This window comes from Hippocampus comes, unplaced genomic scaffold (genome assembly GCF_001891065.2).
Source record: "Hippocampus comes isolate QL1 unplaced genomic scaffold, H_comes_QL1_v1.1 scaffold51, whole genome shotgun sequence".
Lineage (NCBI taxonomy): Eukaryota > Metazoa > Chordata > Actinopteri > Syngnathiformes > Syngnathidae > Hippocampus > Hippocampus comes.
The window spans coordinates 2,614,907-2,632,168 of NW_017805497.1; the positions used below are offsets into that span (position 1 = coordinate 2,614,907).

Here is a 17,262-nt window from a genome sequence, read left to right on the forward strand (position 1 = left end):
AAACCACATTTACACACATTTACTTTAAAATCTCTCTCTTTCTCTCTATCTCTCTCTGTCTCTGTCTCTCTCTGTTTGTCTCTGTCTGTCTTTCTGCCCCTCTCTCTCTACTCTTACTGCTCAGCCTGAAAGTCTACACCACAAACCCAGCATAATTATGATCCATTTTTTTGTTATGAGTACAAGAAGGCCTAAGTACTAAAGCTTTCCTTGGACTTTGTGTTGTGTCATAATTAGTTTTAATTTCTGACCTAAGAATTCCGTATGTTTTTTTTTTTTTTTCCTGCTTCCAGATATATTGGAAAGGCAGATTCCATCACCATCAGTGTGTGGAACCACAAGAAGATCCACAAAAAGCAGGGTGCGGGTTTTCTGGGTTGCGTCCGCCTCCTCTCCAACGCCATCAACAGACTTAAAGACACCGGCTGTAAGTTTTGACTTTGGAAAATTGGTCATTCGTTGCCTATTTTTTCTCGATTGAATGAAATTGGCATTTCGCGACATGCCCCCCTCCCCTACCGATACAGTCAATGAAATTGGTTTTCACTGATCTTCTCACCTACTTTTCAGGAGTTGAATCAAGGGAACCGAGCTCTTGTTTGTTGAAGTTTTCACCTTCAACACACACACACACACACACACACAGATACACATTTGCGCTTTCACTCACATTGACCCACACGCAGACATACAGCATGCCAGAACCACTAAACTACAGCATTTTGTGAATGGTTTAAACTACCCTCTCCTGTTTCTATTTTTTCCGTCACATCCATAAGCAATGTCCGAGTTATACACAAAATTATGCCTTATTGTTATTTATTCATTTTTTGTAAATAATTGTATCCATTTTATAGTTTAAAGTCTACTTTGTCAAAAAGTCAACGTTGTTCATCGTTGCCGTGGATGTTACAAACAAAATAACAAAAAAGATAGATTTTCCCATGCATATGCGCTGCACGATGGCTCATTTATCTCAAAAGGAGAGCATTAAAACACTGGAAGTCAAGTAAGGCGTACCTCTTGGGATACTACTGTTACATGAAAAGCTTGATGGCCTTTTATGTTGAATTAATGCAGTGGAAGATTAAGAGCCTCTTACGCCAACTCCAAATACTTTACGTCAGTTTTGTTTAATTCAGTCCAGATTGTAATCTCCCCAAAATAGAGCAGCATCAGTTTTGCCACAAAACGGTCTTCCCACTGTGCTAGTCAAGGACGACACTGTCACCTACTCAGAGCCAAAGGACATGCACTTTAGATTTGCACACAGCTGTCTGAAACAAGCATTATATTATCCTGTCCGGCTCCAGACTGGCCGCGTTATTGTATAGCCAGCATTCTAGACGCTATACTTAATCAGAGCCACAGGAAGCATGAGCAATTACAAGACACCAATTTGCACATAAATCCTTTGTCCTTGTCCAGTGTGCAGTAGACGCGAACCACACTCATTCTGTGGTCTGACCAAGAGGCAAACATGCATAGACACACACACGCACACGCACACATTTCTGGAATCTCTGTGATTCCTAGAGGGTTTATTCCTAGCCATATCTCACTTGTGATCCAACTCAAACACAAAGTTGGACAAAACAGTTTCAGTTTTTAAAACAAAACCCCAAATGGGATTGTCATGGATTTCTAGAAATCTTACTGAGCTCCTCTTCCCGTTGTTGTGGACGCAAACCTCAACATCCTCCACCTCACTTCAAGATCACACAAGCATTCATCAGATAGCTTCTTAAACTGTGACTGTGATGCTACGGATTATTATTTTGTTTTAAATCATGTTGCACACCGGAAAAAATACAGAGGCGCACAACATTAATGGTCAGATAGAAAAACACATCCACACCTTTGTGGAAGTTTACAGTCACACAACAGTGCAGTTCTGCAAAATTTTTCATAGCTTTTAGGAGCTAAATGGTGCGGTGAGCGCTTGTGGTTTCAAACTATAAATGTACTGTCTCATTGGTGGCCTCTTATTTAGGAAGAAACTGTCTGTTTAGTCTAGATGTGCATACGGAACAGATGCTTAGACACTTCTCGGAACTTGGAGCTGCTAGTTATTTAGGCTGTCAAGTGCTTATATCAAATACATATAACAAACGCAAACAAAGTCATGCATGTTAAAGAAAGGCAAATATGTACTGTCCTTGGTAGGACTGATTCTTGGCTCGACAAGAAACCGTAAGACTTGAATTGCAGCTCATTATGTCTATGAGATTGAGCCAAATACATATAATTTTTTTTATTTTTAAATTTCAAAAACGCTAGTCAAACTCTTGAGTGTTACGCCAGCACATTCCAATCAAACAATGTGACATTGGGAGAGGTGCCGAATTAATGGGAATCATTTTACCTCTTGCAGATCAGAGACTGGACCTCAATAAGCTTGGCCCCAACGACAATGATACAGTCAGAGGACAGATAGTTGGTAAAGAAACACTCTCTGACGAAAAATCTGTCCATTCCTTGTTCTTCCTTATATAGCATTTGCGTCAGTGGCATTATATGTAAAGGTGGTATACGCCATAAAACTGAGTGAATCTTTCAAGTGTATACCTGCCATTTTCCTGGTCTTTTATAGTAAGTCTTCAGTCAAGAGACCGCATAGGTACCGGAGGACCAGTGGTGGATTGCAGTCGTCTCTTTGACAATGACTTACCCGATGGGTCAGTATTATGAGTAGTGCATCAGCAGGAAGATATGTTCTCTGTCCCTTGATGAGTTGCAGTTTATTGTTAACATTCGTTTGGTGTCTTAGGACATGTATTTTCTTTCATTCATAAATTGAAGAAAAATAATTTTGGAAAGAAATGTTACTATCAGCGTGTCATAACAGTATCAGAAATTATTTTTAACTTGCCGTAGTTTCCAACTTCTTAGATCTTCGTTGAAGGCAATGCAATGTATGGCATCAACACTACATTTTTGTAATACTTTGCAAGGCAAAAAAATGACTCTTGTCTTAATTTGCGTGTAAAACAGATGGGAAGAGAGAAGAACAGCGTCTGGAAGAATACAGTACCTGAACCACATTACACGTACCACACAATGGGAGAGACCCACCAGGTACACACATTGCTTTTGCACTGTACTTTGAGCCACATGGAATGAAATGAAAATACTACGGTACTTTGATCTAATTGGGTTTATATACTTAACATTATTAACCTCATGAAGCAGTATGATTTTAAATAATGAAATATTAATACATAGTATCACAACCGACACCTTTTGTCTGTCATGCTAATGTAAAAAAGCAATAAGGAGGCTCTTTATGGAAATGGGTTACAATTACCCCTCACGGTGTCGGTAATAAGTGGACTTCTTTTGACTCCACCCCACCCTACTTCGGCTCACACATGCACACCAACACCAAAATAAGTTTGCCAGCAAGCCAGCCAGTCGAACAGCAAGGTTTTACTTGGCCCATTTTCCTGCTGGAGTGACTGTCGCCTTCCTTCTTGAACCATATCAGCTGAGCCGTCAGGGAGTAAGCAAACAAAGTACCTCGACCTCAACTGCACTTTCTACGCAGTTCTAGTGAACAGCACAAAACAAAGCAAGGTAAGCAGTTAAATGAAAAAGAAAAATGTGAATAGTGACCATAGCAGAAGATGATCTTTTTGCAAAAATCCGATTGATTTGAATGTGAGGTGAGTGAAATGGTTGTGGTAGTACTAAAAAACATTTCTGTTATGTCATCAAGTTTTGTTCCTATGCTTATTTTCATTTGATTTGATGGTTAATCTATTTATAGTTTTTCTTTTCATATTTTTGTTTATCCTTTTTAGTGAGCAAATTTGTTGTGCTGCTTCGTGCTAAGCTGTGCTGGAAAAGGAGGCAGTGTGTAGTGAGCAGGGAGGAGGAAGAGGAAATGGAAGGAGGAAAAGAGTGAGGAGGGAGGTGGGTTGGCAGACAGGGGGTCCGAGGTTCTTGATAACCCAGGCGTCACGTATTGCGGATAGCCAGACAGTGGTCAGACTTGTTACACACACAAGTGTCAGTAAGCCAGCCAGTCTGTGTTTGTGTTTGCTTATCAGATATCTGCTGTCGACATCCTGCTCTTAAGTAGCTGACAAACACGCTAAAGACTTGGTCTTGTGAGAACCTTCTGCTCAGCACTTAAAATGGCTTAAATATTTATGACCTTTAAAGTGCATCTCGCTTTTCGAGGGATGATGAAGCCGTAATTACACACTTGTTGGTCTAGACACCAGGACAAGAAATAATGCTTGCACTCCCAGCACACAGTTGCACATCTTTCGACCATCCGTGCAAATAAACACGCACCATCATAAACTTGTTTGACCATAATGTACAGTATATCCACATCACACGCAACCAATTAAACATGTCACAACAAATTGAAAACTCTTTGGTGACATTGAATGCTGTTTTTGTGCTTAGGCAGCTTGATTTTTAAAAGTGAAGCACATATAGAAGTTGAGGTAGAAAGTAGGCGTTAAAGCAGAACTGAAATTAAAAACAGCGTAATAAACTTGTTGGTTCCTTCCAGGCCAGCTTCAGAGTACTCCAGCCCATCCGGGCGTCCTTTGAGTTGTGTGGTGGATGAGAACACACCAGTGATGACGCCTATTAATGGGGCAGAGGCCAGTGGCCCACCAGGAGAGCAGCGGCTCCAAGAGAGACGGGTGCGATCACAACGGCACCGCAACTACATGAGTCGAACGCACCTTCACACGCCTCCCGACCTGCCCGAGGGTTATGGTGAGAGATTGCAGAGACATGTGCTCATTTACACGCACACGGTGTTGAAGGAGAATGGTTGGTCTTGAATGTTTCACTACAGCGATCACTAAATAGTCTGGAATTGTCTGGCCCATTCAAAGAATAAGCAGCAATCAGCCACAGCATTGTGACCACTAAATTGTTATCTCGTTTAGCTTTGCGACAGCATTGAAATATTAGTAACACTTTGCAGTATAATGCAGTGCAGTTGTACACCACTGCAAAGTTGCGGCTGGTCTCTGCGTGGCGTTTTTTCATTCAACAGCCTTATTTTCAGTTTCGATCTTATTGACAAATGCAGAAAATTGTATAGCAGGCAGCCTGGTTTGATTATATGGGCATCTGAATGCTCATTTGGTGTTCTGATTATTTTTATGCTTCTGATCAGCTTTTTGCATGAGAGTTGTTTGTTTGGGAGTGATCCTAAAAAGCCAAATACCATAAAATATTATTAATGCTGAGAGTCATCAAAATGAATTATTCCTCAAAATGCAATGCTGTATTCAAATGATTTAGGGTATCACTGTTGGATGTGTGCCCCCTTTGAAATTCCCTCTTGTGTGTCACGCTGGCCTAACTTGGACAAAATGAGTCACTGATGCTCAGCAGCAAGTCGGCGTGCTTTTATTAAACTGAACCCTCTGAACTACAGAGGCAGAAAAATGATACAACAGAGGTTGTACAAGCTGTTAGAAAATTGCACATGGACACACACCCCTCCCCCGCAGCCCCCACCGCCATAGAATTCTTCTTGGTGTCTTTGGTCTCACCTTTGTTTGTGTGTGCGTGCGTGCGTGCGTGCGTGCGTGCGTGCGTGCGTGCGTGCGTGTCAGTATGAATTTCACTCAACGATTTTCCATTTTCCATTTCCCCTGGTTGTGTTGATTAATAGCGGCGGATGATGAGCCAAACACAAATACCATACCTGAGTTTCAAATAGGGCAACAGGAAGCACAAGTAACTGACTCCAACCAAGTAAAATGTTAAATGTCCCCATCCTGTTGGGGTAGGCCTCAAAATGAATTATTGGCATATTTTTAAAAAAAGACTTTCAAAGTCAACTTTGATTCTGACAGATTACTCGTCTCATTAATTCTAAACAGACCTCTCCCTCCCCAAAGTACACTAAATGAGTCATACTTTCTTCAACCCTGTCCAGATGATGGCAGCTTTAGAGCCCTCACCTCTTTCAATGCCATTTTGAATGTTAATGTTTTTCTGTCTTAGAGCAAAGAACGACTCAACAAGGTCAGGTGTACTTCCTGCACACACAGACCGGAGTCAGCACCTGGCATGACCCTCGCGTTCCCAGGTAGCCAATCATCTTCATATTTACTCTTTGTCCTTATCACGTTCCTTTCTGTTGATTGTGTAGAATTGCATCCACAAATGGTAAATGCAGTCAGAAATCACATTCATGAACATGGACTAGGTTGGCTTTCCTTAGTTATTTTCATCCATCCATCCATTATCTGAACCACTTTATCCTATCCCAGCTGACTTCGGGCAGTAGGCGGGGTACACCCTGAACTGGTAGCCAGCCATTCGCAGAGCACACTTTCACAAAAAGCCATCAACACCTCCGGGCAATTTAGAGTCATTGATTTATGTATCCTTGCATGTTTTCGGAATGTGGGAGGAAATCGAAGTACCTGGAGAAAAAAACAATGCAAGTACGGGGAGAACATGCTAACTCCACACAGAAAGGCCGGGGCGTGGAATGGAACCCACAACCTCTGCACAGTGAGGAGGACTCAACTCAACTGTATTTATAGAGCACTTTCAAACAGCTATCGCTGCATACAAAGTGCTGTACAAGGAGTAACTAACATATATACAACAATCAAACATACTGTAAATCAGTAACAAAGATGGTAGAAGGCACCAAACAGTAAAACTAAGATCAAATGTGAATCATGCTGAGTCAAATGCCAAAGAATACAAGTGAGTTTTTAGGCGGGTTTTAAAGATGGGCAGCGAGGGTGCTTGCCGAATGTTCAGTGGGAGGTCATTCCAGAGAGAGGGACCAGCAACGGAAAAGGCTCGATCGTGCTAACCAGTTGAATTTTTAGCATATGATACATTCAAGCGGTGTCAGCAAAAGGAATAACCTTTCTTCAGTTGAAACAATATAGTTGAATAGCTGACCACACCACCTGCAAGAAGATTTGTACTCACAATCCCACAAGCTCTCCAACTTATTTTGGATTGCTGACTACATTTATGAGCATTGCGCTTTTGCAGCTGCAGCTCATAGACAAAGCACACGTGGAAAACACCAAAATCATAGATGGCACCTTTGCGTTTGTTCCTTGTGGATGAGATTACGAAAATAACCAAGTATGTTGATGCGTGCAGCGAGGCATGTGCTCTGTGTCCATGACTAATGCGTTGTCGCAGGAAAAGGACAGAGCATGCATGCACACACATAAGGGCTATGGTGTCCTCATCACGGTCGATGTACAAGAGTGAAGAAGAATCAAGAAACTGGAGCAAGTAGTTTGCCAGAGGGATAACAGGTCTCTTAAAAGCCATGGTGATATGATCTTATTGAGTGTCAGTTGAAAAGGTCCTGTATAATAAGTACCGTTATGCCCTGTGTAAATGTTAATGGCAACTCAGATGCAGCCACTTTTCTTTACATGACCTAGTTGAACCACCCGGCATATAGCAGCTCAAACAAACACAATACCAATAAACATTTCATTTGTATCGCTTGCTCCTAATGGTTTCTAATGGTTATCCAGGGACTTGAGTAATGTGAACTGCGAGGAGCTCGGTCCTCTGCCGCCAGGCTGGGAGATTAGAAACACTGCTACCGGCCGCGTCTACTTTGTGGACCACAACAATCGAACAACCCAGTTCACAGACCCAAGACTGTCTGCCAACCTGCATCGGGTTCTCAAGTAAGTGAAGCAACCGTCAGCCCAACTCGAGCCTTTTCAGGCTGGTGTTGTATACGTGGCTTATACATCATGATAATGTAACAATAGAATTTATAATGCCATCTGTAAAAAAGTGAGAAGTAACAAGTGACACAATTGCAATATTTTGTTTCCAAGGTGCAAAATTCTGATATGTGTCATGGCAGCATGAAGAGGAAAATAAAGGCATGGAATCAAATATCCTCAGATCAGAAACAAATGTGCATAATTTCAAAATTGGATATATCCCATCGATGCGAGCCTGACAATCAAAATCTCATCAAAATTATCCACACTGAAAATATGCCTGTGATTTTTTTTTTTTTCCTCCATTCATCCAGGTTCAATCTCAGAGCGTAAAATCGATTGCAAGTGGACTCTTCTGGTTCTGAGAAGATGCCCTGCCTGTAATGCGAGCAGGCTTCATCACTTTAATCACACAGGCTTGATAAGTCAGCTCTAACCTGAGTGTTGCTGCAGAAAGCCAAACATTTATCTGCTAAATTGGAGGCCCGCCCTAAACCAGGAATCGCATTACTCTTTTGGGATGTAACAATCCTTAAGATTGAAGAGCATTGAAGAGAGACCTGTGCCCGCCAACCACAGTCATTTGGGTGGAACCACCCTCATTAATATTCCATTCTGTTGTAAAAACGGTACTAGAGGCACCTGAAAGCCAAAATTGGCTGTGTTGTTTATTTGTTAGAGGCTAAATTATCAAGTCTCTCTGGAATGAATGAATGAAAGGACAGCATTGTTGTGGGAGATCAGTGATGTTGTAAGCCAACTCCCCCCTCCCTTTTTTTTTTTTAAAGAGAGATGGATTTTCACCCTTAAAGTCGATGGCCTATATGTCACTCCTCTTTCAAACCAGCTGCCTTCTCTGTTCAGAATATGTATATTTTGCCTTTAGTGGACATATTCATGAATATCACTGTGTATAAGGTCAGTTTATTGTAATTTCAATATGAGGCTAACTTCTTGGGTTGGCACAAGCTTTCATTTTGACGTAGTGAAACAGTAAATACTAGTACAGATACAGTTAGCAGGATTGTGCCAAAAATACAAACCACTTTCTACATAACTTTGAAGAGTTGTTGCACAAAAATGGCCCCATAAAATTTTGGTGATGCTTTTGATTAACATGCGGCTGCATTCATTTATTTATGTTTGGCTGCACTATAGTATCAATGACAAAGTGTTGTAATGCAGTAATTTTAGAATTGCTTAAAAAACACTTTAGACATCGTAATGTAATTAATTCCTTGCCTTTTTTACTCCTCTCATATATTGGTCTGAGTCTTATTTTGATGTTGTCCTGTCTCACCTTTCCTTCTTTTCACTTTGTCCCCACTTGTTTCTGTGCTTCAACCCTCGGTTCCGTCATTCACCTTCTCTTTTATGGCTCACTTCCCGTTCTTTTTTTCTCTCCGCGTTCTCCCCTCCTGCTTTCCTCCAGCAGCCCCAGTCCAAATGGATCCCGTGTGGTCACAGAGAGCCAAAACACTAACCACAGGTAATGCACACGTACACACTGAATTGTGCACAGCCTGAACTCAGGAATTGCATCCAGACAGAGCACACACACATATACATTGCTGACATACCTGAAAAGAATTGCGATGAATGTCCGGAAATCAGCATCTGGCCATTTGGTCGAATGGTTTGTGCGTGTGTGTGTGTGTGTGTGCTCGCATGCGTGCGTGCGTGCGTGCGTGCGTGCGCGCGCGCGTGTGTGTGTGTGTGCGCGGGTGTGTGCGTGCGCCCGTGTGAACCGCCTCTGGATGGAAGTCAGAGCTCAACTATGTTCTTTAGTCTGCGTCATTAGCTGCTTGTCTTGGCTCTTTATTAGGGGAGCTCTAACAGAGGCCAGACTAGGTCCAGAAAGTCCAAATTAACTGGAGATACTTTCTAATGGTGCCCCTCTCTGCTTGTACTGATTAGTCAAAATAAAAAGATTCAGATGCTCTCCATTATAAATCTCAGCTTTATCCACACTCATTGTGCGAGTGGGCTTGCTTGCATGACATCATCCAAGTCTACCTTTTACAGACATGTTAACAGACAAAATGGCTGTCAGTTGTTCACCGGTTACTGTTAACTGAAATGCACTTCAGCATCCGCATTTCGATGAATGTTCCCAGTGACAAAAGATGCATGATGTGTTGACTTGGAATTTGCTAGCTTTTCACAGCGTACATTGCATTAAGTCAGGTAGCGCTGTGAAACATCTCAATGTCCAGACATTATTTTCCCTTTTCCAAACCCAAATTCGAAGCTTATTCTTGCAAATTTTGGCAATGAGATCTGGTCTATTTACCTTTTGGAGATTCTCAAAATGGTTAGTGTAACAGCCGTGGAACAGCAGCAGCAAGCTGATGAGCATAGTGTGAGAAAAAAAAAATGTGTTCATCCGCATACATTTTTTTATGAACATTGACAATTTTTATGGATGCTCGTCTTCTCTTTCTGTCTGCAAAGTCCTTTGAGAGCCTTTTTCTTTTTACCGTTTCATCTCTATTATTATCAACCCAACCCCCTTATCAGCGCTTGTCCTCAATCTCTGTACTGCTCCTCACCCTCTGTGCTGTTCCAAAAACTGTTCAAGTTATAAGCCTCTCAGCTGGCTCACTGTCAGGACATCTGTCTTTTATCACGCAGATTTGGGTACATTTCACCCAACGCCGGTATACGTCTTTCACACATGCACACCGTGACCCAGCTAAAGTGTAGCACCGCTGAGATACAATTACTTTTGAATATGTTTGATGGGGGTGTCTGTCAGGACCAGGATGCTGCATTGTGCTTGTAGTGGAGGCCAAAATATTCCTGTTTTGTTCATTGATCACAAGTTGCCAGGAAAAGAGATTCCGGGAGTAACAGCAGCATGCATGGGGATTTATACCATACAGTACATAAGAACACTTTTGACTGACATAATGCTCTTGAATGAAATGTTGTAAAATGCTGCGTGCATCAACCTCATCGAGCAACAAATATGCATAAATCTGTAGTACAATATGTTTTATGGAACGCCTTCCATATAGGGCAATTTTTCCTTGCCATTTTATCAGCATTTTATTTACTTTTACTGTTGCTGCTCTGTGAATTTTTCTATCCTCCGTATGCCATAGCTAGTTCTATACAGAACAGAACTAATACCAAGTGTGCCTGTTGTTGACACCTCAGTGTTCCTGGACATGAACATGACATGGATCTGTTTCAAGCATATTTCTGGCAGTGGGTCTGGCATCTGTCTTAGGCCATTGAGGACTGCCGTTGTGAGACACTTGTCAGACAGTCAGACAAGGCCACATTACTGTGGTCTGCCATGCTGTCTCTCACACAGTTTGCTTCCTGCCATGTACCAGCACATAGTGTATATCTGAGAGGTTGCGTCATTGTTTGCCGAAGGTATTTTTAGCCTTTGTTGGATTCGGGATTTAGTGGGCAAAAGCCGGTATTTCCCCAAGGGAAAGCAGGTATTTTTTATGATTCAAATATTTGCTTTGATGTTTTGAGTAGTGAGGTTTCTTACCCTTCACAGTTTGAATCGCCCACGCCATCATTAATTGACCATATCTGCTTGTAGATTTAAATGGCTGGGTTCAAAAGAAAGCATATATGCATACACATACTGTATAGCGCCAAACTACCTGAATTCCTTGAAAGCTACTCAGTCTCAAGTGCGTTTCTACATAGAGCACATTTCTTCTCAATCATTTCTTTCCCCCCACCGGGCATCTTGAAGCTGTGAAATATATGAAAAGGTCAGGCACAGCAATGGCAGTTTGGGTGGTATGTTTTGAAATGGTCAATTCTGATCAGCCTTGTGTTTCCTCTGTCAGTTGCAAAGGTCATATCATTTTCGTCATCATAACCTTTAGTTTCCTCTTTTGCTCCTATGGAAACATCGTTTTGCCAGCATGTTTTTTTTTTGTCACTCGATCTGAAGGTGTCAAAATGCAATATGGTGGAAATGGCTGCCGTGAAGTCAAATTAAATAATTTCGCAGAACACGCACAACTTTTTGTAGAGTCAGAAGCCATAACATTGTTTGCACCGGTTCTCTTATAAAGCAGTAGCACCAGCTTGATACCCTCTGCAGACTGATTCATAAAGGCCCTTTTGACTCTGTTTGCTGGGTGGGGTGGTGATGGTGGTGGGTGCGGCTTTAACACCACTGCACCCACTCAACACTTCGTACTGCCCTGCACAACCGCATGCCATGGAAAAGGCTGTTTCTGGTTTCGAGGTGTGTCAGAAGAGCTTCAAGACTGGTGTCACACAAGATATATTTCAAACCCAAACTATAAGTTTACCCCGTCAGTGTGAGCCTGACAATCAACCAGCACGTCTACGAAGAAATCCTGCAGTGTTTGGCTTCATTCGGTGAGTGAGAAGAGGCGAGCGTTGCGGCACAAAAACACTCCTGCTCACAATGCCCTAGGCACCTGATAGTTCCAGGCCAAGAAGGACATTGCCCAGCTGGAGCATCTTCCACACTCACCGGGCCTAGCTCAGTGTCAATCATAGGAATGAGGATCAGGTGACTGCAAATTCGGGTGACATGTCTGGTAAACGTTCATTCCTGCATTCCTTGACTTCCTTGACCATGCACAGAAGTATTCATAATAATATCCTCTGGCTCCTCAAATGAATGTTTGCTGAATTTAGATTGTTTTCCAGTCAGCATATTTGATCCATGCTGTCGCAGTGGTGAATTTTCAGATTTGCTGCACTGGCATTGACTGACTGTATTTACCAACAAATATGCAGGGCTTTCCTCATTTGTAAACCAGAGACCATTAACTATGTCAAAATGTATTTTAAATTACATTGTGGCGTCCAAAGAAAGAAGTGTGCTGAATTTGGGCTATATTATATGCTTCTAGAGCCTCCTAGTCAAAGCAGCACATTCCTTTTTGTTTAAAGGCCATCTTTTCGTTTCCTCTTTTTCCACCCCCCCTTCTTAAAATGGTTTTCAGCACTGCACTGCTGCAGTCCTATCCTGTCTTTGACATGCAAGAAGCCCCGGTGCTTGCCAGAAAAATAAATAACAGTGGACTTGATTCTACAGGGATAGAGCCGTGAAACACTGCACCCGTTTAGTTTGGAACGGCCACGGCGTCTTCCTCAAGCCGCTGAACCGGCGCGCTCAAGTGTACAAGAGGTGTCGGGATAAGTGGGTGCTTTGAAGGCTTCCCATTCTTTGAAGTGTCAATGTCGACCTCGTGGTGAGAAGCCTTTTGTTTGACCCGACTCCCACGCCTATTTCCCAGCAGACAACAGTAGCTTCTTGTGAAGGTCTTTGCTGACTCGACATCTCCTCACTGGAGAATGTGGGCTGTTGTCCTGTTGAATGGAGAGATGGATTATGTTTTTATGAGGGCCACCCAGGCATCCCACCACCAACACCGCAGAGATGGCTTGACGGCGCTTCGGCTGCTGAACTGACCATGCAAAGATGAATCCGAGGCAGAGTGGTAAATTAACACAACCTCAGTGGTAGCAGTGGAAGAAGAGTCTGGAGTGACAAAGAAAAAAAAACAAGAAATGTTTTGCCCTCCCCAACGTTACCTCAATGTGGAAGGGTGGCCACTCCTGTGGTTGGGTCATGGAAGTTCCACTTGTGGTTTGGTGGTGGGCAGGGACACCTCGGTCATCCACTTTTGTATGCTACAGACAGGAAAAGGGATGGAAGATGGAAAAGGGGTAATGTTTAAGTCTGGATTGACATGATTGCGTGCCTGACCGTATTTGTGCTGGATAATGCAGTGAGTGCAGAATGAGGGGTCCTCTCGGGTCGATCGCACAATATTTTGGTTTTTAATACGCTTATGCAAGTGTAAGCAGAAGTAACCGGCTGTATATTAAAGCCTTAAAATCAGTTGTGTACTAGTCATTGGTACTTCTTGACGTGCAGAGGAAGATCATATTGATTCATAGGCAAGACTAAATACTTCTTCTACATTTTGGTATTCTTTAATGAATGATGTTGACATCTGTTTGTTTTAGTCACATGGTACAGGTGAGCCAGGGCAAAGATTCATATGCTGCATTTCAATAAGTTCCATACCGAGTACTATTTCTGTCCGCATCACTACTTTCTTCTTCACTTGTCGCTCGTACCCATTAAAAAAGGTCAAAAATATTCATCCATCCATTTTCTGAACCGCTTATCCGTAACATATGAAAAACTAAAACTCAGACTCATTTTTTTTTTTATAACATGTGAAAAACTAAAACCCAGACTCTTTTTTTTTTTTTTTACATCATTTACATCAAACATTATACTAGTACACATGATTGCGTACACACGTTCAGTCCAGAGCTAAAAGCACCAATAGTCAGTTATCAGTTAAAAAATGCAACAGGCGGATGTGCAAGAAAAAAAATTGTAACTAAAAACATGAGAAACCTAAAAGCTAGTTGTCAAGTAGTTTAAAAAGCACGCACACACACAACACCTGGAGCCTTTTTGTGTCCTCCTAAACCGACGGCCGGAAGGCAAAAGCTCAAACTCACGGAGTGGATGATAAGGACTACTGGTCTTCAAACGAGCATCAGCCTTTCTCAAGACCTGTATTTTATAAGACAGATAGGATCCCGGCTTGCTAACTTGCTGATATTTTCCCAAATATTTTGACAGGACGACAGCGGCGTTTCCAAACCAAACAGAAGTGTACCGATTCAATACAAGCTCCCTGCAAAACATGGCCCTCTCGTTTACCTCAATAAACATTGCTGTAATACGGCAGAGCTCGAGTCAGCCAAAAGGCTGTTTTCCATCTGTAGTCTCTTGACGGATGGTAAAAAGTCACGTTAAAACACTTAATTGAGCTGAAATTACAAAGCCATTCCAAATTTGTGCACATGCTGAACAATAATAAAAAGTTAAGACATTCTTACAATGAACTAAGAATCAGTGAGGATGTCCACTGACCGTTATTTCACACACAACAACATGCAAGCTCATAATACAAGTTGTTTTAAAAAAAAAAAAAAAAAAAACAGATAATACCACAGTAGTTGTAAAACAACATTGTACCCAATTGTTAAGTATTTTGGTGTGTTCTGACTAAAAAAAGGGAGTAAACTTATTAACACTGCCCAGGATGCTGAAGAAATGTGCAGTTCTACCACTTGAGTTACCCATGAGTACCCATGAGTCGGTCGTCTTGTCTCTGCTGCCGAGCCTCCTCATATACTACGCACACACCCACTGCTCCAACGCTCTCCAACTGTCCCACTGTCCGTGTTCCCCCCCAACTCAACTCTCTCTAGCCATCCAGCTCAGATGAAGGGCCAGGGAGGTTCCAGTGGCCTCCAGCAAACTCTGTCCCCAGCCCAGTTGCCGGAGGAGGCCGAGTGCTTGACGGTGCCCAGGTATAAGCGAGATCTGGTGCAGAAGCTCAAGATTCTACGGCAGGAGCTCTCGCAGCAACAACCCCAAGCAGGCCACTGCCGCATTGAGGTGTGCCGTGAGGAGATCTTTGAGGTAAGAGCCAACCAATGTCTGAAAACGTGTCCCTCTCACATTCAAGAAAGACTTCAAGTGAAGGTCCATCTCCGTTATCGAAAGCTCGAAATGCACGTTCATCTGAGGGGAAGGGGACCTGCATTTTGTTTTTAATATTAAGCATTACACGTAGCGGGCGTAACATATAGCGCATGTTACCATAGTAATAAACAAGCCACAATTCAACAACGGTTGTCACGTAATTAACAGAGACCAAGCACTCCGCAGAGGTAATGCTATATTTAGTGAGGTATATCACTATTAATTAATATCATGGATGTAGGACCCGAGATGAGGCCAAATTAAGCTAGTGGGCGTCTTGGGCGGAGAGCATGGTCCATGTGCAAATGCGCACGCGCACAGCTGAAAAGAGAACATTGATTACATGCCTCGCAAAGGACAAAGTCAAACCATCCATGCAAACAATAGAATGTTCTCAAGATCTTTTACTAGCAATTACTTTCACAGCGTTTACGATGTGGCCCAGAAAAGGGCCCCGGGGCAGCCCAGTACCAGTACTTGGAACCACTTTATGATTTCCAGGAAAAAGCAGAGCAGAAAGGCCCTCACACAACCTCACAGTTGTTCTGTTCCTTTTCCGTCTCCCAATCAGTTATTCGACGCAGGCGAGGCATTCTTTCTGGATGATTTCAGCAGCTAAGGAGCCTCGGGGTGGGGGGTGGGGGGCGGGGTGGGAAATGAAGGCAACGATGCTGAGCCAGACGTAACTTCACAAGTTCAAGTTTAAGCAATGAAAAATATGACTTCATCCCCATTCGACATGACAGATGTGGAAGTGTGAAACACCCGCACCGCAGATCCACTTTGGCCTGTCTGTCTGGGCCGAGCTGTGTAGGGCGCATACTTAGAACAGCTTCTATGAGTTGTATTGACCTACGGGTATGTCCTGCACAACCCATACATATTTCACATTTGTAGAAAAAAAAAAATCACAAAATAATGCATGCGGTTGAAGGTGCGGTGTTTTCACAAACTTTCTGGTTCTCCTGAACAGCTGGTGCTGGCTCTTCATCTCTCTGGCTAAACGTGGTCGGCTCCGTTGAAGTGTTTCAATGTAAATGTTGTTCAAAGCACCGGAGCTCTTGTCGTGACTTTGCAGCAGAGCCCTGCGCTGTGGGCAGGGATGTTTACTGAGACAGCCTCCGGAGTCTGGGCTCCCCCAAGAGGTCCACTCTTACGTAACGTCAAAAGGAAACACATTTTGAACAAAAAAAATAAAACGATTTTGACGCTGGGGTGGTTGCTTTGAGAACCATAGTAGCATTTAAGCAATCAGTTTTAATCCTACTGAAGCCCGTACATCACACAGAAGTTGAGCATTTGTTATTTTGGCGATGTGCTGGTTTTGTTTTGTGCACTATATAATATTGTACTTGTATGCGTTAAACCATAGGAATCGTACCGGCAGGTGATGAAGATGCGACCAAAGGATTTATGGAAAAGACTGATGATCAAATTTAGAGGAGAGGAAGGACTCGATTATGGCGGGGTTGCAAGGTACTTTGTTCTACTCAACCATTTTCTTGTCACATCATACTGACTGTAATTAGAGATGTCATGCTTTTCACGTTGGGGTGTGTGTGTGTGTGTGTGTGTGTTTCTTAGGGATTGGTTGTACTTGTTGTCCCATGAGATGCTGAACCCGTACTACGGCCTGTTCCAGTACTCCAGAGACGACATTTACACTTTACAGATTAACCCCGACTCGGCCGTCAACCCCGTAAGAACATTGGAATCTGAAAAACATACCTGGCCAACCGCCACAAATCGCCTCCCTAATAAAACGACTCATACACTTCCATGTCATGTTCAATCTGCAGGAGCACCTGTCCTATTTCCACTTTGTGGGTCGCATCATGGGCATGGCAGTGTTTCACGGCCACTACATTGACGGAGGCTTCACTCTGCCGTTTTACAAGCAACTGCTGGGAAAACCCATCACACTGGATGACATGGAGTCTGTGGACCCCGACCTCCACAACAGTCTCGTTTGGATCCTGTAAGACGTCTTTCTCTCCAAACATGGGTTTTGTA

The 17,262-nt window shown here is 42.8% G+C and overlaps 1 protein-coding gene across 2 annotated transcripts in view; it reads left to right on the top strand.

The window, feature by feature from the left end:
• LOC109519824 (E3 ubiquitin-protein ligase SMURF2-like) overlaps positions 1-17,262 on the top strand; it is a 48,854-nt gene that overhangs the window by 26,499 nt on the left and 5,093 nt on the right. Inside the window, exons 4-15 of one of the 2 annotated variants that reach the window (XM_019876596.1) lie at positions 294-427; positions 2,375-2,440; positions 2,594-2,678; positions 2,995-3,078; positions 4,529-4,740; positions 5,989-6,073; positions 7,509-7,667; positions 9,145-9,201; positions 14,973-15,186; positions 16,622-16,725; positions 16,834-16,948; positions 17,049-17,227. In XM_019876596.1, the coding sequence (XP_019732155.1) occupies positions 294-427; positions 2,375-2,440; positions 2,594-2,678; positions 2,995-3,078; positions 4,529-4,740; positions 5,989-6,073; positions 7,509-7,667; positions 9,145-9,201; positions 14,973-15,186; positions 16,622-16,725; positions 16,834-16,948; positions 17,049-17,227 (1,494 nt within the window). The remainder of the gene's footprint in view (positions 1-293; positions 428-2,374; positions 2,441-2,593; positions 2,679-2,994; positions 3,079-4,528; positions 4,741-5,988; positions 6,074-7,508; positions 7,668-9,144; positions 9,202-14,972; positions 15,187-16,621; positions 16,726-16,833; positions 16,949-17,048; positions 17,228-17,262) is intronic. The other variant, XM_019876598.1, reaches the window with a different exon arrangement.